General features: G+C 36.2%; 1 protein-coding gene across 1 annotated transcript in view; it reads left to right on the forward strand.

The window, feature by feature from the left end:
* Positions 1–24,082, forward strand: part of USH2A (usherin) — an 800,680-nt gene that overhangs the window by 195,756 nt on the left and 580,842 nt on the right. The window contains exons 15-16 of the mRNA XM_003814150.6: positions 10,138–10,301; positions 20,263–20,421. Coding sequence (XP_003814198.3) covers positions 10,138–10,301; positions 20,263–20,421 — 323 coding nt within the window. The remainder of the gene's footprint in view (positions 1–10,137; positions 10,302–20,262; positions 20,422–24,082) is intronic.

The following is a 24,082-nucleotide window of genomic DNA, read 5'->3' on the forward strand; positions in this document are numbered from 1 at the left end:
TCCACCTCCAGCTTGTCTACATTGTCACACATTTTTAATTTTTTATCTAGTCTTAGAAGAAAATCCTGTGTATTTTTGCCTAAAAATAACCTGTTCCCAGTCCTTGATATGATCCCTTCCTGTTTTCCTACTCTTGTTCCTCCATTCCATGATCTTTGCTCCATCAAATCCTCCCTTTATTTTAACTCAAACATCTCTCTATAGGTAATATCATAACTGCCTACAAAAATGCTATTCATTCTACAAACTCCTTCCTTTGATTCTGCCCTGCTTTATGAGCCCTGAAAGTTATTGTCTAATCTCTCCCTCTTCATTCACTTACTAACATTTAAAAAGAGCACTATGATTCAAGAAAACATGATTTAAGAAATAAAAGATCAGATTTTTTTCTTCTACATTTTGTTTCTTTCTCATTCATTCTTTATTCACCATGTGTGGTACATACATGTTAGCAGAACATACAAGTTAGCAGAACTTGCAACATGCAGACATTCAAGAACTAGTTATGTGACTATTAAATTCTCATCCAAATCAAAGACAAGGTCTATAAAGAGATATAATAAACAAAAATGGGTTAAGGAAAAGACAGAATGAGGGAACAGGTTTCACTGGTGGGAAAAAGGGAGGGGTCAGTGGTGCTTTCCACTTGAGTCCAGTGAGAAGGTCTTATTTGATCCCTTGAAGGGTGACATGTGTCTCCTGCAGTTGGAGAGACCAGTGCATTGATATCTATATTAGACCTGGCAAATCTAACTGAGAAGAGACAGTCTACCCAGGTTTGGATAGGTAAGCTAGAAGACAGTGCCCTGCATATCTTAGACTCCCAGAGTTCATCATGACAAGGAAGACTATGTATTTCTCATGACCGGATGAAGACCACAAGGAAGAAAGACAGGGTAAGGTTGTCTTAGTCTGTGCTCAAAGTACCACTTAGAAGATAAAGGGGCCTGTGTAGAATAAAGGACAAGATTACTGTGGACTACAGATTAATAAGCAACCAGTCGAAAAGAAAATGCATCTGACTGCACTAAAACAAAAGGCGAGAGATACCTAATGGTGAGAAAGATCAATGAAGAAGTCAGGAATGTACCACTGTCAGTGATAAGTCAGTTTTATGTATATGCAGGACCAGAGACAATAGACTGCTTTGGGTGGTGCTAGTCCAAGTGAGTTTCTACCCTTCCTGCAGCCTCTACATGAGGGGGGAGGCTAACCAAGCTACCTTCTCTGATTATAGACTTGCTGCCTTTATCATGTCCTAGCTAGATGAAAGGAAGAGAAGTATGTTCTTGAAAATGTCTGTTCTTTAAATAAAGATTGGAATGTTGACTAATATACAGGATTAGACATTCTATTTTCTGAATTGAATTTGTATTTTGCAATGTAAAGTAACTGTAGGACATTCTATTGCCTGAGAAAGACCAGAAAAGCCAAGTGACTAACTCATTTTATATCCACATGGAACATGGGGGAATTAGCTCCATATTATATGTTTAAAGGGTCAGTGAAAGACAAAAGTAAAACTGATTTATGATTGCTTCTCATGACTCATGGTTTCTTAATGTGCTGGTCATTTCATTGTTCCCCTTTGTTTCTTAAAATTACCTCTTCCTTTGGTTTCCGAGCTTCTACTTCTCTTATTTGTTTTCTAACTCTTTTTTGGCTACTCCTTTTTAATATGTCCTTTCAATTTCCACAACTGTGTCCCTGATTTCAACCCCTACATACATGTTAATGGCTCTCAAACACATGATCACCTATTCAGATGCCTGCCACGCACTCTAGGCCTGTAGCCAGCTGTCTCTCTCAGTTTTACGCTTGCAAGTCCCTCGTGCATTTCATTTTTAATAGAGTCAGCACAGAACTAACAATTACTTCCTCATCTCCACCCAAATAAAAATAAGTCTCATGCCATCTCATGCTATCATCATCTTGGTGAAAAAGACGTAAAGCTTCAAATAATTATTCAAGTCCAAACTTCCCAAGTTTGAGTGGGGCTTAGATTCTTCTCCGGTTTGGCAGAATTGGCTCTGTTGTTGAGTAGAATGAGTCTACAGGCTACTGCTGGAAAGTGCTATGGAAAGCAAGAGCTACTGTATATAATGCAGCTTCTCTAAAAAGAATAGAAAGAATAAAGCTTCCCATGGCCATATGGGACCCAAGGAGATCAGCAGGATTTGTCTCTTAGTAAATCAGTCGTGTGGAATGCTGGTAACTTGACTTGACCCTCCTATCCCACTGATGAATTCAGCTGTCTCTTTTCACTTCAACATTGATAATCATTACAGAGGAAATCCTGTAGCACAGAAGGGCATGGAGAAGGATATTTTAAAATGTGACAATGAGAATTGCTTGAGTTTGGACTTTTGTTCAACATTGAAAAGAGATAAAAATGGGTTCTTTTTAATGTTTTTCCATTCCTCTTTTGAATGATACCATTCTTGAATCTTTTTTTGACTTCTGGTTGTTATTGTATATACACCAACATTGGCTATATTGAAAATGTGTAATAATTGACTAAGATATATGGGATTCCATCAAGTATAAGAAATTTTTGTTTTTTAAAGGAAAAAATTTACATGTAGTGTAAATATATACAGATATGCCGTATAGGAAAACAGCTATGCCCTAATGTTAAAACAATTTTTTTGAAAACAAAGTAGATTCAAAATCATTTGAATCTACTTTGAAATCTAGGCACTGTGGTAGGTTATTACAAATAGAAATGTTTACATTTATAAAAATTACATTCCAATTATAACAAATGGAAATTAAAACATTAATTTTCAAAATATACAGTAGATTATAAGTATCTTATTATTATGAAAGGGGAAGATACTAGTATCATATTATTTCTTCATCAACTTGGAAAATAACCTCACTTCCTTATCTGCCTAGTTCACATATTCCTTACCTTCTTCATGCTCTATTTGTTGGATATAACAAGGTTTGCTATATTGTTTTCTCTTGGTTTATTTTCTATACAGTTTTTTGTATTCCCAAGGGCAAAATAAATAAAATAAAATAGACCTCGGCCCTAAACTACACAACCAACAACAAAAATCCAAGCAACACAACAATAACTTTTTGTGACCAAGCTGGAAAATCATTTGCCTGTTTCCATCTAAGTGGTTTATTCTTCAAAAGTTACTGACCAGAAAAAGGGGGCATGTATTTTAAAAAGCTGATCCTAGTGCAAACATTACTCCATTTACCTCTGACACATAGAGCAAACATGATTTAATCAGTATCGAAAACAATGAAGCAAAAAAAATCTGCCCACTGAAAAATCAATAATGCAAAAAAGTATATAGTGTTTGTCTAACCCAAAAACAATGAGACAAAAATGGGCCATATTTAATTCATCTCAGTTGGTAGTGGAGACCCATATTTGACACCCTGCACTTACTGGCGCTGTCCTCAAGTTGACCTGTGACTATGACTGCTCTCCCCCATATCCCCCAGGACTGCTCCAGTTCATCTGGTACCCCACAGTTTTCTTACATAACAACCACACATCACAACCCCCAAAAGTTTCTTCCCTAATGATATACCCTCTCTATATTCTATGTTAACTTGTTTTAAGCCTTAAGGAGCTAGTGGTATCACTATTTGTCCCATTTACTAGCTGACACACACTGAAGTTGTCCATAGAGTGTAGGACACCAAGGCTGGTTAGGGAGAATAAAGGCTCAGACTTCTGGAGCATAAAATACAAGGAAGTTCTTCTATGCCCAGATTATTTTTGGTTTTACTGCAAATGTTCTACATTTCAGCACTAGTTTATAGATTTGGTCCAGTAATCTTTTCACAGGCCTTTATCCGATTGATCTCAATTGGTCTTTTCTCTGAGAACCAGGTCAATGGCTTCAGATGAAAGCAGATAACTTCCTTGTCAACTGATTTCCTTTTATGGTGTGATAATGGAAAAATTAGGGAGTGTGCCTCATTGATTCCCTCTCCTCAGTGACTCTTTGTCAGACAGCTGGCTGTCATCTGGGGTGACAGGGTAAATGGGCCACAAGCCTGTCATCATCTGGCAGCCAAGGCAGGGCTTTCTCACAAGGTAGTGGCAGATTTCCAAGAAAGAAAGCAGAAGCATGCAAAGACACTTGAGGCCCGAACCGTCAGGATGTTACTTTTACCTTATTCTACTGGCCAAAGCAAGGCACGAGGCTTGACCATGTTTGGAAGTGGTGGGGAATAAACAGACTCTCCTTTTGATGAGTAGAACTAACTATACAGTTAGCTGCAAAGGACCTGCACAGAGGGAAAGGTGAAGAGTTGTGATTTTTGCAGTCTCCTATGGCTGCCAAACCATATATTCTCCCTTAGTATAGATGATATATGATCCGATAAGAAGTATCAGTTTTTATATATTAGTAGCATTTATTCAATGTGATGTAATAAGAATAACATGCAATTGGACATCAGGATATCCAGGTTTCAGTTTTGTCTTTTCCACTAGACCAGATACAGTAGCTTCCTATTACTGGTGGAATAAATTATCTCAAACTCAGTGGCTTAAAACAACATGAATGTTTATTATCTTATAGTTCTGGAAATCAGAGAATCTAAATGAGTTTCACTAGGCTAAAATCAGGCCTGTGTTTCTTATGGAGATTCTAGGAAAAAAAAAAACATTTCCTTGGTTTTCCCAGCTTTTAGAGGCAACCTACAATCTTTTTTTTTTTTTTTTTTTTCTGAGATGGAGTTTTGCTCTTGTTGCCCAGGCTGGAGTGCAATGCTGCAATCTCGGCTCACCACAACCTCCGCCTCCTGGGTTCAAATGATTCTCCTGCCTCAGCCTCCCGAGTAGCTGTGATTACAAGCATGCAGCACCACCCCAGCTAATTTTGTATTTTTAATAGAGACAGGGTTTCTCCATGTTGGTCAGGCTGGTTTCAAACTCCCAACCTCAGGTGATCTGCCCGCCTTGGCCTCCCAAAGTGCCGGGATTACAGGTGTGAGCCACCGCACCCATCGTACATTCTTTAGCTCATGGCTCCTTCCTTCATTTTCAAAGCCAGCAGAGCAGTGTTTCCTTGGACCTCTGCTTATGTCCTTACATGTTTTCTCTCTGACTCTTACCCTCCTGCCTTCCTTTATAAGGACCGTAGATTACATTGGGCATTCTTGGATAATCCAGGATAATCTCCCCATCTCAAAATCCTTAACCACATCTGCAAAATTCCTTTTACCAAGTAAGGTAACATTCACAAGTTTGGAGGATTAGAACTTGGATATTGTTGGCATGGACATAATATGACCTGCTCTACCAGAATTCAGCAATCTATAGCCTGGGGGTCAGCCACATGTTTATGTAAATAGAGTTTTATTAGAGCACAACAATGTTAATTCTTTACATATTTTCTGTGGTTGCTTTCCTGCTACAGCAGCAGAGTTGAGTTACAATAGAGCTCATATGGCCTGCAAAGCCTAAAATATTTACTATCTCATCCTTTATAGATAAAGATTGCTGACCTTGTAACTAGATTTACTGTCACCTTGGACAAATTACTTAGTCTCACTAAGCATAATAGAATCATAACTTTATAGACTGGGAAAGAACCTTAAAAGTAATTTTGGTTAAACTCTACCCTATACATTTCTCTGCGTAAATCATCTTTTCAGAATAACTGGTGAATGGCCATTCAGCTTCTGCTCCAAAACATGGAACTAAAAGGAGCTCACTGTCTCATGAAGTAGCTCGTGTTTATTTCAAACAGCTGTAATTCTTCAACAAATAGAAATATATTATTTATATTGACCAAAAAGTTGCAGTCTTTTGACTTTCTTGCCTAGTCTTATTTATGCCTTCAGAGACCATAGAGAATAAGTGAAATCTCTCTTCTGTCTGTGAGCACTTTAAAAATTTGATTCTGCTATCATATCTGAAAGTTATTTAGTTATTTGCATAAATATGTGGAGTGTCAACAAAGGAGAAAGAGACAGTGTTCTCAGATCAGAACCTTGCTAAGCAAGCTGCCTGGACTTAGCTGTCACTATTGCATGGATGCAAGGGAGTCACTGCCCCTGGTCCAGCTTTTATGAGTTTCTCTATTTGTGCCTGGGAAATTCACCAAAGAGGGTGGGGTTGCACACTGTTAACGTCTCCCTTTCAGATGAGGCACTCGTATTTCCTTGTTCAATAAGCCATGTAAATATGGCTTTCAGTTCACACAGTGTGGATGCCCAAGCCTCAAATCCCTCTCCTATAATTCTGATTCCATCTCCAAGAGAATTCAGATACTGTTAGTAGTCTGTAACTAAAGGGAAACTAAGAAGCTCAATGAAACCACAGCTCCACTGTTAATCGGGGAAAACCAAACTCCTCTAGAGGGCACTGTAGCACTCACCGAATTCTGTGAACTGAGAACACTGGTTTAAGAGAATCTGAACAGAGACCAGCTCTTAAAGAAAACTGTCCATTCCCTGGGAGTGAGGTTAGCCAGGGGGACAGAGTTAAGCCAATAAAAAGGGGCTCAAAAGAGCTAACTTGTTACTAGAGCTACAAACCATGTTTGGATTAATCTCCGGTGTCCTATCCTAAGTCTAAAGCTTCCCTGGTGCTTTATTCACTATTAATTCCTGTATCCGACAATATTTACTGAATCCTTACTGTGTGTTAGCCTTTGTGTTAGGGACTGATGGAAAAAAACTAAGACAAAAACAAACAAACAAAACACTCTGCCGAATTTCACCAATTTGCCTTGAAGTCTCTTTCTCTTTTGTTTATTAATAATCCTTATCTAAAATCCCTTAGCAATTGGAGATCTCTTTCTCCTTCGTTCTTTATGTTGAATGATGTCTTCATCATCCCCATTAGCAAGTTAGAAGACCGGGAGTAACTTTATACCTATCCTCCCTTCTCTTCTCAATTCGGCCTCCCATTCTACCAATTTTACTTAACATTTCTCAAGTCTATCCTGCTCATTTCCATTGCTCCTTGCCACTGCCCCGAGGTAGCATTATCTTACTTCTGCTCACCTTTCCAGGTTTATCTATCACCATTTCCCATTATGAATTTACATCCAGGAGTACTGAGCTGCTTGCAATTTCATACCCTCTTCTGCTTTTTCTTTTTTTTTCTCTATTTTTGCCCCTCCCCGACTTCCCTGGCTTATTTCTACTCATCTTTTAACGTTCAGCCCAAGCATCTCCTCCAAGACTTCTACTTAAAATTACCCTTCCCATCCCTTCTTCTGCTACCAGACTAGTTAAGTTGCCCCTTTTCTGGATCTTTAGAGTCTGGATACATCTTTATTAATGGTGTTTCCGTTTTTTCTTGCATACGAGATTGTGAGCTCCTTGAGGACCAGGGCAATTCTATAAGATTCATCTCTACATCCTTGATGTTTATTCCAGTCCTGGAACATAGCTGGCCCTCAATGAATGTTATTTATGTCAATCAATATTTAAATCAATTTGATAGTACCCATGAGCTGAGGCCCCAGAGAGAGGAGGGGTGTACAAAGAGAAATGTCAATAAATTGACCTATATATCTTGGAATATATCTCTGGGCCCCCTACAGCAGTTCTCCCTCAGGTGATGAATTTTCTGACAATGATGTGCATTACTGAAACATATTCCTTTCATTAATAGTTAGGTTTCAACAGTAATAATTAGGATAACCATTTCTCTCACTGTTTCCACAACTGGAAGAAATTCCTAAGAAAGGAAGGTATATGAAATTTGTGATGTAGGAGAGAGGCCAACTTCTTTCCCATTGTAACCAGCAAATACTGAGTTATGTAAGGGTCCAAAGAGAACTATCATAGCAAAGTGCTGGCAGAGATTAGTGATGCTTTACTCCTGTTTTGTTTACCATAATGAACTGGTCAATAAACATCACAAATTGTTTATCTATATAAATCTTGACAGATTACTCTTTATGAAATCCATTTAGCAAGCGAGGTTTTCCCATAAGGGTGAAAAATGAAGATTTTAAACAGATTGCGGGAGAAGCTCTGGCTGTACCAAGAGAGTCAGTGTAATAAAGGTTTCTTTATATTAATATTACAAAAACCATTTATCCTGGCAAAATCAATATTGCAATTCATCTTAGTTTGGTGTTTCTCTTTCTAAGCTTAAAATGTCTTTTCCTTTATTATGTATAATTTTGTTTTAATAAATGTGAAATATATTTCATTTAGGAGGTACTCTTGAGGAGGGATAACTTATAAAATGACATCAAATTTGTAGCTTATTTGCGAAAGAGTCTTGGAAGTGTTTAAAATTATATTTGAGTGGCTGAGAAATCTAAAGGAATCATTTTGCTTAATCCTTAATTACAAAATTATCCCTGTGTCCTTTGGGGTAAAAACAAACTACAATTTTCAGAAAAGTCTTCGCTTGTGAACTTCATTTAGGAAAAATTCTCTCTTACTGAAGTCAAGTGATTATAACAAGTCAGATAAGTTGACTATAACAATGGCTTGGATAAGAGACTATAAAATCAAGAATAGACACATTTAATTGCTCAAAACATTGCGTGCTTTGGCTGGAAGAAAATAGAACTACATCAAGGAACGGAATTATGTTATACATTGGAAGCTATTACTCTAAATGTACTGTATGTAAAATAAGTGTGATTGTCTCATGAGTGAATGGTAATAAAAACTGAAATACTCAAGAGACACTTATTCATGAGTGGTGCAGTTACACATACATATATACACACACACACACACACACATACATTGAGAGAAGCTTTTCTCTTATTGTTTATGCTCACTAATATTATATTAAAAGCCTATAAACAATAGACTCTACATAATAGCCTATAAAGAAATTAAGAGCAAATCAAGTATTTTTGCATCTATAATTCCATTTTAATTATGATACATAATTTTCTTCAGCTCTAAAACTTAACCTAAACAAAACCTCTATTTGAAACGGAATTCTGATGTAATGTGTATAGATAAAAGACCTAATATAGTTGTTTTAAGGGGGAAAATGTCCTTTTATCATGACCATAAAAACGGCAAACTACAGTACAGTGGTTTTCAAGAAAAACTGTACTTTATTTATTCCCAAGGGGATATTAGTCCATAAAACAAATTTGCAGCTTATTTGGCAGTCTTAGCTTTTATCAGCCTTTTTAAGGGTGTTGAATGATTACCCAAGAGATCACACTGTAAAAATGGCAGTGGGGAAAAGTAACTCCATCCGTTCAGCATCTTTATTAGAATATATAGGTGAATCCATTTGATGTTGTTTTAAACGTACCACAAGGAGAGTACCTTTTAAATGGTGAGTGGTCTTCTTACATGTGCTGTTTTGCTTCTCTAATACCTCATGGCACCAACGTTGCTTATCCTAATTAGTGCCATTGGCATAGGCTACATGTTTGAATAATTCACTGTGAAGGAACAAGTTTTAGTTTCTATCATGGCAAAATGCCACTACTGGTATTTTTACAAGCAACTTTGGGTCCAAGAAATTTAAGTTGCACTAAAGTTATCTTACTATATTTATGTCATTAGCATCTTTTCATAAATCAGAATAATGCTGTATTCTCCAACCATTATGGATAACTAAGTTTAGTTCATAAAACAGAAAATGAAATATAACCCATATTAAGGCATCAAAAATATTTGAACCTGTCTTTCTCAAGCAATTTTCTTAGTGAAATTTAGTCTTCATCGAACTAACTATAGAATTTTAAGATTTTTAGGGAGAGCAATGATTTACCCCTGATTTTCTATTTCGCAATTGGAGAGTCACTTGAAAAGATAATTTTATGGGTACCTAATCTGAATGTTTAGCTGACAGGAACACTGCTTTTGCAAAAGCAAAATTTACAGCATTCTTAATTGAACAACTGGATTCAAACTAATCCATAAGATATATTGTGGGATGTAAAAAAGCAATATAATATCTTTTTTGCTATTAATTAGTTTATAAAGAGAAAGCTTTATACGGGTTTTACCAGGAACAGTAGTTTTATAAAGATCTTTTCTATTTTGCTTTATTTTATGTTGATTCTTTGTTTGTTTAGCTCAAGCATTCTTTTCAATATATTGGCTAAAACAAGCCGTCTTACTCTACAATGCTATTGCTGGTGTAACTTATACTATGAATTATTAATCAAAACACTATTCTCTTTGATGGTTTATTTGCCTTGTTTTCAGATGTCAGCCTTGTAATTGTCATCTCTCAGGAGCCTTGAATGAAACCTGTCACTTGGTCACAGGCCAGTGTTTCTGTAAACAATTTGTCACTGGCTCAAAGTGTGATGCTTGTGTTCCCAGTGCAAGCCACTTGGATGTCAACAATCTATTGGGTTGCAGCAAAAGTAAGTGAACTCTGGTTCAGTGCTGGTGTGTGAAGCAGCACCATACAGGGGACTGCATCTCATTGTTTTCTTTCTCCATTTAGAACCCATCAGAAAGGCTTAGTACAATGTGAAGAACGTAGGTAAGAGATGGAAAAAAATACACTGAATGAAATATGTCTGCTTTTCCTTGATTAGACAATTGGAAATGGTAATATAATTATGTTCATGGTGGGAAATTTACAATAGTTTTTTGGAGTGAAATCAACAATGAAGTGATTAAAGTCCTAGGTTTTCCCAGACCAAGGGTCTTCCCAGGACACAAGACTTTCAATGGTAAAATCAGGACAATATTGGTTAAACCAAAACAGTTGGTCACCGACACAAAGACATTTCCAGGTAAGTTATTTTTTTTTTTTTGACAAATAAAGGGTGAATTCTTGTTTATTATAAGTTTGATATTCTTCCATCCCCCAAATTTTGTGGGCAGTATTATACCATTAGTTGTTTATCGATATTGTAATAATTAGTATCATTCATCACGCATATTATTCATCCCATAATTGATGTTTCTTTCTACTTTAAGTTTCACTCATTTAAATATCTCTCACATTTATATTTTTAATTCCTTAAAGCCTAAGATTACATGTAAGTATCTTTTGACTTTTCAACATCACTTTTCAGTTCCTTGAATTGACCTCACAAGGTCACCTGCAGTTCTACAATTTCATAACATATTGACCATTTTCCTATATTTACTTCAAGATCATACATCCTTACCCTTTCCAGAATCCCTAAGAAATGCCTGCTGGGAACATGTGGTAGGAGCCCTCTACAACATATTGTGCTATGCATATTCTCCTTGGGGTGTCCTGAGACTGTCATGAGTCACAATGATAGGAAACGCCACAAGTCATGACAGATCATCACAAACCAGCATGCCTGGAACTCTGCTATCTACATTTAAGGGGGGAGGGAGAAAGACAAGTAATGGGATATTGGACTCCACAACAACTGTACTAGATTTTGAGGTAATGGAAAGCAGGATATAGCTAGTGATTAAGAAGACGTATTCATATTTTGTACCTGTGTAGTTTCTCTTCAGCATCCCGCATTTCATCAGTCCCTCTGGATTTCAGCATAAGTAAAAGTGTAGGTATTTATGCTTCTTTTGGGAAAGAACTTCATAATTCCTTTCATGTATAAATACAGTCTAAACGTAAATCTGGACTTCATTGGCCACTTAATTACTATGTGTCATTTATTGATTAGCAATACAATTGATTGCTTTGTATGCAACAAAAATTCTAGCATATTCTTTTGGATATGAGTTGTAGATCGTCATTTATAATGGAATTACGATACCTAATCTTAGTGATTTCTGATTGGTTCTGCCACTAATTTTGTGACAATATTGGCACCTGCTCTACTTTTTGCTACCTATTCCTTCTTGCATTTGAGACATAGTCTGGGAATTATCTCTCAGGCAAAACTGGATAGTCATGTCACTGGAAAGCTAGCCTACAACTCTTAGTAGTGGTAGACATTTAATTTTATGTTTTATTAACTGGACATTCTTTCCAAGTGTTTCTGATTTGTTAGAATTTTTAAAAACTTTCACATTCCTAATGATTCTTCCCTGGACATATTCCTTTTGGTTTTTTATCTCTTTAAAATTATGATATATCATACTGAGCACAGTTCTTCAACTCTTGTGGTTGTTGCTGCTTCTGTTTTAGGTTTTTATTTAACAAAATTTTTGAAACACTGTGTAAAGTTGGAAGCTCAGCATCAGCAGAGGCAATTTATTAGAAACAAATGAGACAACTTTCCTGCCTTCAAAGGAGGTCAAAACATAGCTAGAGTGATGGACCCTGATAATAGGAGGGGAGCAGAAAAATGTAAATGGTGGGATGAGGATGAAGGGTCCCAGCCTTCTCTCCTGTTCCAGCTTGATTTTCACATGGTACTTGTGTTTGATCCTAGCAGAAGCCAGCCAGAACAATTGGCTTCACAAAGATATGATGAGATTGAAAGGAATGTAGTGCTATCTATTGCTGACACAGTGAACTACCTCTGGCTAGTATTTGTCTCTGTATCCAACAGATGTCAAGAAATATTTTCATTTAAAATTAAAATTTCTCATGGTACCCCACCCCCTACACAGTTTGGGAACTGCAGGATTATAACCCTCATTATATCTTCTAGGGGCTACTAGCAATAATTTAGTAATATCATCTGTGATTTTTTTTTTTGTGGGCTGTCAGGGTGGGAATCCTAGGATGTAATTTCCAAAATGCAAGAGGATTGAATGAAAATAAAGTAGTTAGACCTTTTCTTATAGTAAATTTCCCTTTTGGGTGATTCACTTCTTTCCTTTAAATATTGGTGTCATGCTTTCAAAATGATAGTCATTCTTCTTGATAGGAAGCAAAACAAGAATTAACATAAATTAAATAGTCCTATTTTCTGTATGCTTTCCTAGTGAATGATATTCTAGTTAGTTCAACCATCTATGAACTTAACTAAAATTATACACATACAGACACACACACGTATACAATTAGCCACTTATTGTTTGATAGTGTTTGTCTTCTTGACACTATTCTCATTGTTATTTATTCATCTTTATATCCACATTTTTTCTTTATCTCTCCTTGCCAGAGAGCCTCTTCTAGCTCTCCTTTTATTAACAGCTTTATTAAAGTATAATTTACATATTATACATTTAACAATTTTAAGTATATGGTTTGTGGATTTTAGTAAATTTAGACTTGTGCAATCAGTACTATAATCCAATTGTAGAACACTTCTGTCATTTCAAAAAGTTCCTTTGTGCCCATTTCCAGTCAATCACGACTCCCACCTCTAGCCCCAAACAACTAGTTATAGGGTCTTTGATGAGATAATTTTGCCTTTCCCATGAGTTTTATATAAATGAAATTATACAACATTTAGACTTTTTGCAATGCATAGGCTTTTGTATCTAGCTTCTTTATCTTAACAAAATGTTTTTGAGGTTCAGTCATATTGTTGCATGTCTCAGTAGATTCTTTTAATTGCTGAGTAGTATTTTATGGATACACTATATTTTGTTTATCCATTGATCAGTTGACATTTAGATTGTTTTCAGCATTGATCTACTATGAATAATGCATCCATGAACATACAGTTACAAGTCTCTGTGTGGACATGCATCTTTATATCTCTTTATATCCTGAGAATAAAAAGGCTGGTTTGTATACCAAATATATTTTTAATGTTTTAGGAAACTGCCAAATTATTTTCCAACATGGCTGTATCATTTTACATTTACATTAGCAATTTATAAGAGATCCAGTTACTCTATGGTCTCAGCAACATTTGGCATTGACTCTATTTCATTATAACCATTCAGTGTGTAGTCGTATCTTGTTGTGATTTTAGTTTGCATTTTTCCTGCTGACTAATGTTGAACAACTTTTCATGTGTATTGTCATTCATGTGATTTTTGGCAAAGTATCTTTCAAATATTTTGCCCGTGTTTTAGTTGTTAGTCCTCTTATTGAGTTAAAGAATTCCTTATTAATCTGAGATAAAAGTTGCAAATAGTCCTCTCATTCTGTGGATTTGTTTTTCATTTTCTTATTGGTATACTTTAAAGAGCAAAAGGTTTTACTTTTCATGAAGTCAATTTACCAAGCTTTTCCCTTATGGGTCATGTTTTTGTGTCCTATCTAAGAAATTTTGGGTTGACTCAATGTAAAAAAAAAAAAAAAATTCTCCGTTTTTATCTTACAGTTTTATACTTAAACATTTACATTTTGATCCATGAAATAATTTGAATTAGTTTTGTACATGGTATGAGTTAAGCATCTAAGTTCTTTATTTCATTTTTATTTTTTGACACATAGGTATCCAAATGTTCCATTAACATTTGTTGAAATTGCCATCCTTTCCCCATTGAATTACCCAAGCATCTGTGCAAAAATGGAGTTGACCCCATAGCTAACATCATATTCAATAATGAAAGACTGAGATCTAAGATCAGACATAATACAGAAATGCCCACATATTAGCCAGAGCAGGTAATCAAGAAAAAGTAAGTAAAAGTCTCCCAAATTAGAAAGTTGATTTTCTTTACTTGTAGATGAGATGATTCTATATGTGGAAAATCCAAACAAATTCACAAGAAAGCTACTAGAGCTAGTAAACAAATTCAGCAATGGTCTATGTTACAAGATCAACACATAAAATTAGTTGTGTTTCTATAAGCCAGCAATGAACAATTTGAAAAAGAAATTAAGAAAGCAATTTCACTTATAATGCATCAAAAATTTAACCAAGGAGATGAAGACTTGTACATTATCTGTTTTCTGTGTTTCCAGGAAACCTATAGTATAATTGCGCAATGTTATTTCTATGCACTGTTCCTTTTATGCTTAGCCATGTGCTCTCCAGTGTCTCATGAGTTTCATGCAGGATCTGTGTGTGATCACTTTTCTATTAGGATGCTAAGATAGAAGTAATTTTCCCATTGGTATGTATTATCTGTGGTAATAAATATATTACTTATTGTCAAATAAGCCATTTATAATTCTTGGGATGTAAGAATCAAGGATGCCTTCCAGCACACTGGAGGGTAGAGGAAATAAAGGTGATATTTATTGAACAATTACTTTATACACACATACACACACACACACCCCTACATACATATGTGCATGCACACACACACACACACAAACACACACACACACCTTATCTTCAAAATAACCCTGACGGGGAGACATTATCATTCTCTTAATATAAATGATAAAAGGTTCAGAGAGTCCAATCAATATTTGACTATAATCATACAACTACCAAAGTTCCAAAGCTGGAGATTCAAGCTGGTGGTTCCCAAAGAGATGGATCTAGTCACAATATTATACTCTCATTCCATAAAAGACAGTCTGGCATATGCGAAGACCATTCTTGGCAATTTTGATGAATGAATATGTGAACATTTTTTTAGGAATTCTACTTCAAGCACATAAAGGTTCAAGTTCTCTCATGCTCAAGATTTAATAATATTATTCTCAAAAGTGTTCCTAAGTCATCTAAACCTTCTGGCTTATGAAAATTTCAACTTAAATACCAAAGAGGTACTATTTATTTATGCTGTGGAGTCAGACAAGATTGTGGTTGACATGGTCATAGCAAGTAATCAGCTTAAATGTTTGGAAAGAGCCTCTGTGTGTGAAGAACTTTTGTTGCCAAGGATATTTTCATGTAATGCAAATCATTTTCTACACCCTTTGACATGAGAGTGAAACATCTATCTCTCTTTCATTTTCATTCATCCCCAAAGCATTTTGCTGCCTTAGAAAATCATCTGAAGGTCAGTTTTGATTGCTCTAACTCTGAAATCTGTTGTGTTCCTGATAGCATGCAGAGTTTTAGATGAAATCACTAATATTCACTAAAAAATGTTAAATTACCATGAATTGCAAGGTTCTTTGAGAGTGCTGTAAATGAGGCAGTTGATGATATTTGTGGCTCCACCAAGAACAACAGGATTTAAAACCCTAAATTAAAATCCACTGAAAGGGTCAAATGCATTTTCAGTGTTCAACCGATCAAAGTGACCATATCAAACATGGAAAATTCATGAATTCAAAAATGTAAGGTGTTATTCGGAAATAATTCTTTTCTCATGTGTCATTATGAGATTGTTGCTACTCTTTCCCTATGTCTAAATAGGCATATAGACTGTTGGAATGTTAATAGAACAATGCACATTCCAAAGAAGAAAAAGACAAAAGGAGAGCAATGAGCATATATCTAGTTTGAATATTTTAAAACATATGATGTAAATATTATCTGCCTTAGGATCAGACTTTGTCTTTAGGAAGCCTATTCATAATACATGGAATTTTATATATTTTACATTCAGTGCTGTGCAGAATAAAACAACATTTTCCCCCTCTGTTCTCACACCACCATCAACATAGGTGAACAAGCAATTCTGCAGCATTAATATCCTACAATCCATTTCAACTCTTGTGCTGTATACCTGGAAGTAGTGGCAGATTCCACGGGTGAGGGGTCAGTCCCCAAGGCTGCCCCCAACTTCTAACACCAATCACAAGCTCCAGGTTATTTTGCCTGTGCTTGTAACCCACTGGCTATAAATTGGGGCTCCTATGACTCCCTCCTTGGGTTCAATTAATTTGGCAGCTCAGCTCAAAATAAGGAAGCACTTATTTTTACTGATTTATGATACAGGATATTGCAAAGACACAGACGAAGCAATGCATAGGACAAGATACATGGAAAGGGGAGCTGAGCTTCCATGTCCTCCCTAGGTGTCACACCCTCCAGGAACTTCCACGTGTTAAACTACCTGGAGCTCTCCCTGTACCCCCACCGCCCCCCACCCCCCCAAACACCCTTTTTTTTTTTTTTTTTTTTTTTAGACAGAGTCTCGCTCTGTCGCCAGGCTGGAATGCAGTGGTGATCTTGGCTCACTGCAACTTCCGACTCCCGGGTTCAAACGATTCTTCCGCCTGAGCCTGCCGAGTAGCTGGGATTACAGGTGTGTGCCACCATGCCCAGCTAATTTTTGTATTTTTAGTAGAGACGGGGTTTCACCATGTTGGCCAGGATGGTCTCGATCTCCTGACCTCGTGATCCACCCGCCTCGACCCTTTATAGCAACTTCATTGGATAGGCATGACTGAAGCATGGATGTGGCAGACTACCACAATTACTACTTGAGACCATCACTACAACAGTTACTACTGTTACTATTTAAGACTGTCATTACAAGACTGAATGAAGGAGGATGAACGCAGAAATGAAAACTTAAAACAAAAATAACTATTTTACAGGAAGGGTAACATGGGGAAGAAGAAGAGGGGTCCCTGCTTCTCGTGAGCAAGGGCAGCTGCCTGAGCTTCTTCAGCCCTTCATATTTATTGGGTAGAAAGAGCAGGGAGGAGGAGGGCATGATTGGTCAGCTGCTTGATTGATCACAGGGTCATATTATTACTAACAGGCTTCAGATTTGCCTAATAACAAGAAACACTTGTGCCTGGGTCATGACTGCCCTCAGCATTCCTTCTGGGTGCAGATGCAGTTTGTCAGCTTGCCAACATCCTGCTTTCATGAGAACAGTTTGCTGTTTACTCATATAGCCTCCAGTGGTATACTGAGTTGATCACGACCCTTATTCTTTCGGCCTTCAACACATGGACAACTATGTAGAAATGTGATTTAAAAAAAAAAAAAGGAGTATGATTTCATACTAATCGACTGAGTGGGGAAACCCTGCAAGGCTGCCTATTCAGAGTCTTCTTGGCCTCTCTCTGCAGTATTCATTCCTCCAGGGCATGGGGCAGGACTCCTTCTAAAATGAGGGTCTCATGACCCACAGTCAGTTAAGGTAGGTCAGAGAATTTCCTTATGGCCGGCTCTAAGACAGAAAGGTGGAGGAACATTAGAGTATATTTTTAGTTTCTCTGGCCTGCCTTGGGGAGAAAAAGGAACAGGTAGAAGCAGAACAGAACAGAGATAGACCCTATTTTCTAAGGCCTACTTCTGAAGGCTAAATCTCCCCAATATTGTAACAAAAGACTGTCCTTCACCTGTATCACTCTTAAATTGTTCTGAAGCTGCTTCAGGACCCTTGGATAAAAGACCAATACTTCAACAAAAGATAGGCTTATTGTGTTAGTCACCAAGGAAATAACAAAGGCTATGGAAGTTATGAGCCAGGAACTATGGACAAAAACGTGTGTGTGTGTGTGTGGCATATAAATATCAAAGTGCTCTTGAAATCCTGTCTTAAAATGTAATAATTTGATTATATTATATCTTTTAGACAGAGTTCATATATTATATCTGTTAAAAAGAGTTCATCACTCATGGGTCCTGGTGAATTAGCAATAGCTCTGAGGTGGAAGTCTTTGCTTAGTTTGCAGAATAACTTCACTTTACTGTTCCCTACTTTTCCACTTTGCTCTGTCCTGCAAGATTCTATGTGGTTTGCATCAGCAGCCTCCATTGCCCTCTGGCCTTCAGTTAGTTGATTTCAGCTGCTAGGAGGGACCCACCAAACATCTGGAGGGCAGGTGGAAAAGGAAGTCAGGATATTTAATTCCCCGCTCCCTGTGTCCATGTAGAAGCAGCCTCAAGCTAACTGCATCCCTCCATGAGTGGTCGTAGCTCCTGTCAGGTGATGCTCCTCATACAGTCATTTCTGTCCCTGAGTTCTGTCCCCATTTAAGCTAGAGATAGTGTGCAGAGAAGAGTAAACATAGCAAGCCTGACTGCTTATTTTTAGAAAGACCTGCTTACAAAGTTGGCCTTTGGCTGACATCTGGATCCCCACTATCCCCAGAACTGATAAGAGAGGACCACTGCACTTAAACATTTGTACAAAGTACGGTTTATGCTTAACACCTGCTTTCCTTGTGGGGTTCTTAAATTTGGGTAAATGCCAGATAGAGGCTGCTCATAGGAACAGCCCCCAATAAAAACCCTGTGCACTAAGTTTCTAAGGAGCTTCCCTGATTGGCAACACATCACACGTGTTTTCATAATGCATTGCTGGGGGAATTAGGCCCATTCTATCTCTACTGGAAGAGAATTCTTGGAAGCTTGTGCTTGGTTTCCCCTGGACTTCATTGATATGCCTTTTCCCTTTGTTGATGAATTCTGTAACATTTCACTGTAATAAATTTTAGCCATGAGTAGGACTATATGATGAGTCCTGAGTCTTCCTAGTGAATCATTAGACCCAGGGTTCAGGGTTGGCTTGAGAAACCCTGACATAAATAGCAAAAGAGCTCTGCAGTTCTGTACCTGAGAGTACTGGACCATCTCTTTTGCCCACCCTTTTGAAAGTGGTTCCTTTACTGAGCTCTCCTCAAGTTACTTTTTTTGAGTGTGCTTTCTTTTACTGAGGCTTCTAGTGACTGTAGATATTTCATATAAAAATATTAATTATTTGATGGATTCTTTTCTGTACATTACATTTACATATTTCTTAACAAAAAGATGAATGGTTTAAAAGTAAGGTAACACAGCAACCTGTACCCTTGACATCTTATTTAACGAGAATGTTTGATTAGGTTGTGCTTCTTTAAATGGATGGGGGATTGTGCATCTTGTTTAAACTAGAAAATAGTACGTAAACTGGTGGTTGATTGTCCCTAAAAATATTTAGCTGTTGTTTTTCTCCTTTATCTTTGCGTATTCTGGTGAAAAAAAAGAAAATTCACTCTCAAAAGCAGGGAGACTAAGAAAAATTTACAGTGACAGAACACAATGTTTTCATGGTATATATTTATATTATAGAAAACATCACTTAAGTAGTGAGATGAATGTTCTTATTTCTTATGTGCCTGATAAGCAATTGTATTACATCTTAAAAACACCTCTAACAGGTGATGGTACATTCATATAGTATATTCAAATTGTTTCTTGATAATATTTAGATTATTTAACATCCATAGCTATTTTTATCACCAAATATTATTCTTTCTTTTACACTGTGCTCTCTGAAGCAAGATAAAGCATTGTGCTTAATGGAATGGAAAGCTTCCTCTCAAAAACCCAAAGATTATGCTACTTAAATTTCAAGTTTCAATGGAACTTATGTCAACTTTTAAATTAACTATGTAAAAAATAAATGTTGTGCATCCTTGGATGGTTTGTCAAAAAAAAATAAAAAAGCAAAGAAAGAAATGCTTAATGTAAACTATGGTGGTTTTTTACCCCCAACTATATTTATGCCAGCTGCTTTGACCTAAAAAGTTTTTTTATGCTTATAGATAAAAAGCTTTGTTTTAGAGAACTCATGAACCCTTTGTTTATTAATGTCTTGGTAAACCACATGTCTTCTTGATAAAGCAATCCTGAATCAGAAAGACCTCTTTGCTGGATATCTTACTTCAGTTTGCTTTTCTGTTTATTGATTGCTTTGCTAATAAATGCTCTCTTCATTGTAATTTAGCTCCATTCCAGCAACCTCCGCCCAGAGGACAAGTTCAAAGTTCTTCTGCTATCAATCTCTCCTGGAGTCCACCTGATTCTCCAAATGCCCACTGGCTTACTTACAGTTTACTCAGGGATGGTTTTGAAATCTACACAACAGAGGATCAATACCCATACAGTGAGTTTAAGGGTTTGGTAATAGAAATAAATATTCTGAGAATTGACACATTAGTTAAGTTCTTTGACATTGAGGATAAATGCTGTTGTGGTTTCCTCTGTCTGGCACAGAGTGTTTCAAACAGAGATAAAATTACAAATTTCACTAGTAATCAAAGAAATACAATAAAAATGAGATGCTTATTATCTGATAAATACTAATGCTTATCACATTCTCAAAGATGAAAAAAAAATGACCCCATCAAGAATTGATGGGAATGTGGGGAAGCTGGAACTTTTATAAACTGCTGAGGTGTCTGTGTGAGTTCATTAGTACAACTTTTCATATACAATAATTTGTTAAAATCTATGAAAAAATCTTTCCTTTTAACATAACATTTGACTTAGCAAACTTATTTTAGGAAGTTTATCTCAAGTAAATAGTCATTAAGTAGACACACAAGATGTCCATACCTATTCTATTTGTAACATCAAAATATTGAAAATGATTCAGATGTTCAACAATGTTTCAGGAAATTATAGTATATGGCATAACAGAATCCTGGTACATTGTTAAATAAATTATAGGCTATGATAGCATATAAACTGATACCTTAGTTCACATATCAATAAATGGAAAATGTTCATGACATATTGTTTAAGGCAGGGGTCCCCAATCCCCAGGCCGTGGACGGGTACTGGTCTGTGACCTGTTAGGAACAGGGCCACACAGCAGGAGGTGAGCAGCAGGCCGGCGACATTACCGCCTGAGCCCTGCCTCCTGTCAGTTCTGTGGCGGCATGAGAGTCTCATAGGAACAGGAATCCTATTGCGAACTGTGCATGCGAGGGATCTAGGTTGCACGCTCCTTATGATAATCTAATAATAAATATAATGTGCTTGAATCATGCCAAAACCATCCCTCCTCACCTTCCCATCCTGGGTCCATGGAAAAACTGTTTTCCATGAAACCAGTCCCTGGGGCCAAAAAAGTTGGGGACCACTGGTTTAAAGTAAATAAAGTTATTAAAATAATCTGAGAATTATACCATTTTAATTTACAAATACTGGAAGACATAATAAATAGATCTAGTTTTCTCTAATTGTAAATATTATAGAAAATGTATCAAATATTTCTATTATAATGAATTCAAGTTTTTTAATTCTCAGGTTAAAGAACTATTAAATCTGGCAGTGGAGTACTAACACTCAAGCAAATAGTGTAATTTAATACACACATTGCTATTTCCACAGAGATAGAACACAGCAACATAAACTTTTGAAAGAGAAAGGATATAAGCAAGCCATCAAGCCTATCTTTGCCTTTGTAACTTTTATGAAGATTTTAAAGGAGCTTATAGAAATCAAATTATTAGAATTCATTGACTTTAAAAAACATTTACTCAGATGTTTTAGATACAGTTTCCCTAAAGACAGAATGAAAAAAATAGGAATTTTTACATTATTCCAGCTCTATCTTCTCTGATTTTTGCTTCTAGCCATGTTTAGCTACACACTAGTTTAAGAAACCTCGGAACAGCAATTCCAATTCAAGTTTCTATTTTGTTCTCTTCATTTAATACACAGTTTTCCAAATTCTACTTTAACCATGCTTAATTAGTTGGAGAACTGTTTAAAGCTCTGTCGAAACACTGAAATTCCATAACCTTCCTTAAAATGGTTAGGAGGATGCCTTGTTTTAACATTTTAATTGACTTGAAAACTCCTGCATCACATAGAGTTTTATTTTGTATGCATTATACTGGGTTTCATTTTGCACCTAATTCATATAACTGGAATTTAGTTTCTTATGTCCACCCCTTTCTCTTGACTCTACATGTCTCTTCAGTATTCCAAGTCTTCTTTAAAGTTAATGGGAACTCTGAACTTCATGATGCAGATTGCAAAGGGAAATGAACATCTGTCTACATCTGCCATGTTGGCAAAGTATCCTGAAAACCTGCTACTAGAATGTTTATTTTCTTCCAAATATCAGCATGATCCAGGTGTCCTGAAACTTAAACTTTTGTGACAGAGAAAGAGAGGAGTTATAAAAATATTGAAAATGATTTTGAAGATGACAGTACCACTGATTATTTCTGAAGTTGTGAATTAGGGTCACCCTACTTTCCATACAGCTTAATGCAATAGCAAAATTAAACTTGAAACTATCAATGATATTATTCAAGCCAGAGGCATGATTTCCATAGTAACATATTGTGATCTATTTTATAGAACATCACATGTTAGTACAACACTGGCTGTTTTTGACGATTGCACTAATAAGGAATCCAAATAACATTTTCTTACATAATAAATGTGTATTCATTCACTAATCAGACATTTATATAATCCTATTAAACAAGGTATTATTTCCTAAAACCATATTTTTCATTAAAAAATACCACTTCTGGCATTTCTTGACAATCACTGTAATTAATGATGTGAAAATTATCTGCATGATGGCATTTGAACAGTAAGAACAATTGGTTAACACTGTCAGAACTTTGTATCATTCTAATAATAGCCTCATGTTTATTACTCTATTTCTAGTGCGTGGCTAGCATGTGTAACATGTAAAGGAAACACTACTTATATTCAGCTGGATGAACACAAATCTTTGGGTTAAATAAAGGCATTAGGAATTATAGGTGGAGAATCATTGAACTTTTCAAAGAAAATTAATAGTGTTGTCTTCCAAGCAAGTTTGATAGTTTGTTTGAGACCTTTATAGAATTCTTTTTTAGAATGGAAACTTTTTCTAGCTGGCCTAATGTACTATGGGATTCTCTAAGACATATTTTCCTTCTTAGGATCATGATATACTGGTGTACCATCTTTAAAGCTTTCAAATTATTTGTTATTATAATAGCATGCAAATAATGGTAAATAATTTTAAAGATTGTGAATAATTAACTTTAAAAAACAAGGTATATCTTTATGTTTTATTTAAGGTAGAGGTCAAGCTAGCGCTTCGAGAATCATACATAATCAGCCCTAACAGTATCTCTATTGTAGCCCCCTTCTGGGTTGCTCATAGGTATCTTACGTGTCATGGGAAGGAAGTGAACAGCTATTGGAGGAAATAGCACTCTTCTGTTAGTGTTGCAGGTTTAGGGAGTGGACAGTAACTCGTACTGTTTTTTGGTGTTGTTCCTATTTGAGTTTGGAATCAAAGGAGCACTAGACATAGTAGGCAGATCAAATTTAAAAATAAAAACAATCTTCATTACTGATGAAAGTCAGATTAGAGACTATATCCTTTTTCCTGCAGGAAGACAAATTAGAAGAGAGAAAAATCAATGGGCTGATCTGCACATAATTTGCTCCCTACACCCTGACTCCCCAGATTCACAGTCAGATGAGTTGTTCCTCATTTGGGATGGCACGAATGGGGAGATAGCCCTTAAATGTCACTTTAGAGAAATCCTTCCACGGGAACTAGAGGATGATTATTTTTACATGTGACAATGACTTCTATCACCTACAGATATTAACGTAGTTTAAGCTTAGAATTTTAGACAACCAAATATTTTAATGAGCCCTGGGATTTCATTTCTACCCTTATTCATTTCCATCTTTAAAATTATAATTTATAATCTCATACTACATCAAGGGATCAATGTAACAAGTGGTAAGATGATTCAGTTAGCTCTGAGAGGAATAAATGAAGAAATATAAGA

This window comes from Pan paniscus, chromosome 1 (genome assembly GCF_029289425.2).
Source record: "Pan paniscus chromosome 1, NHGRI_mPanPan1-v2.0_pri, whole genome shotgun sequence".
NCBI lineage: Eukaryota > Metazoa > Chordata > Mammalia > Primates > Hominidae > Pan > Pan paniscus.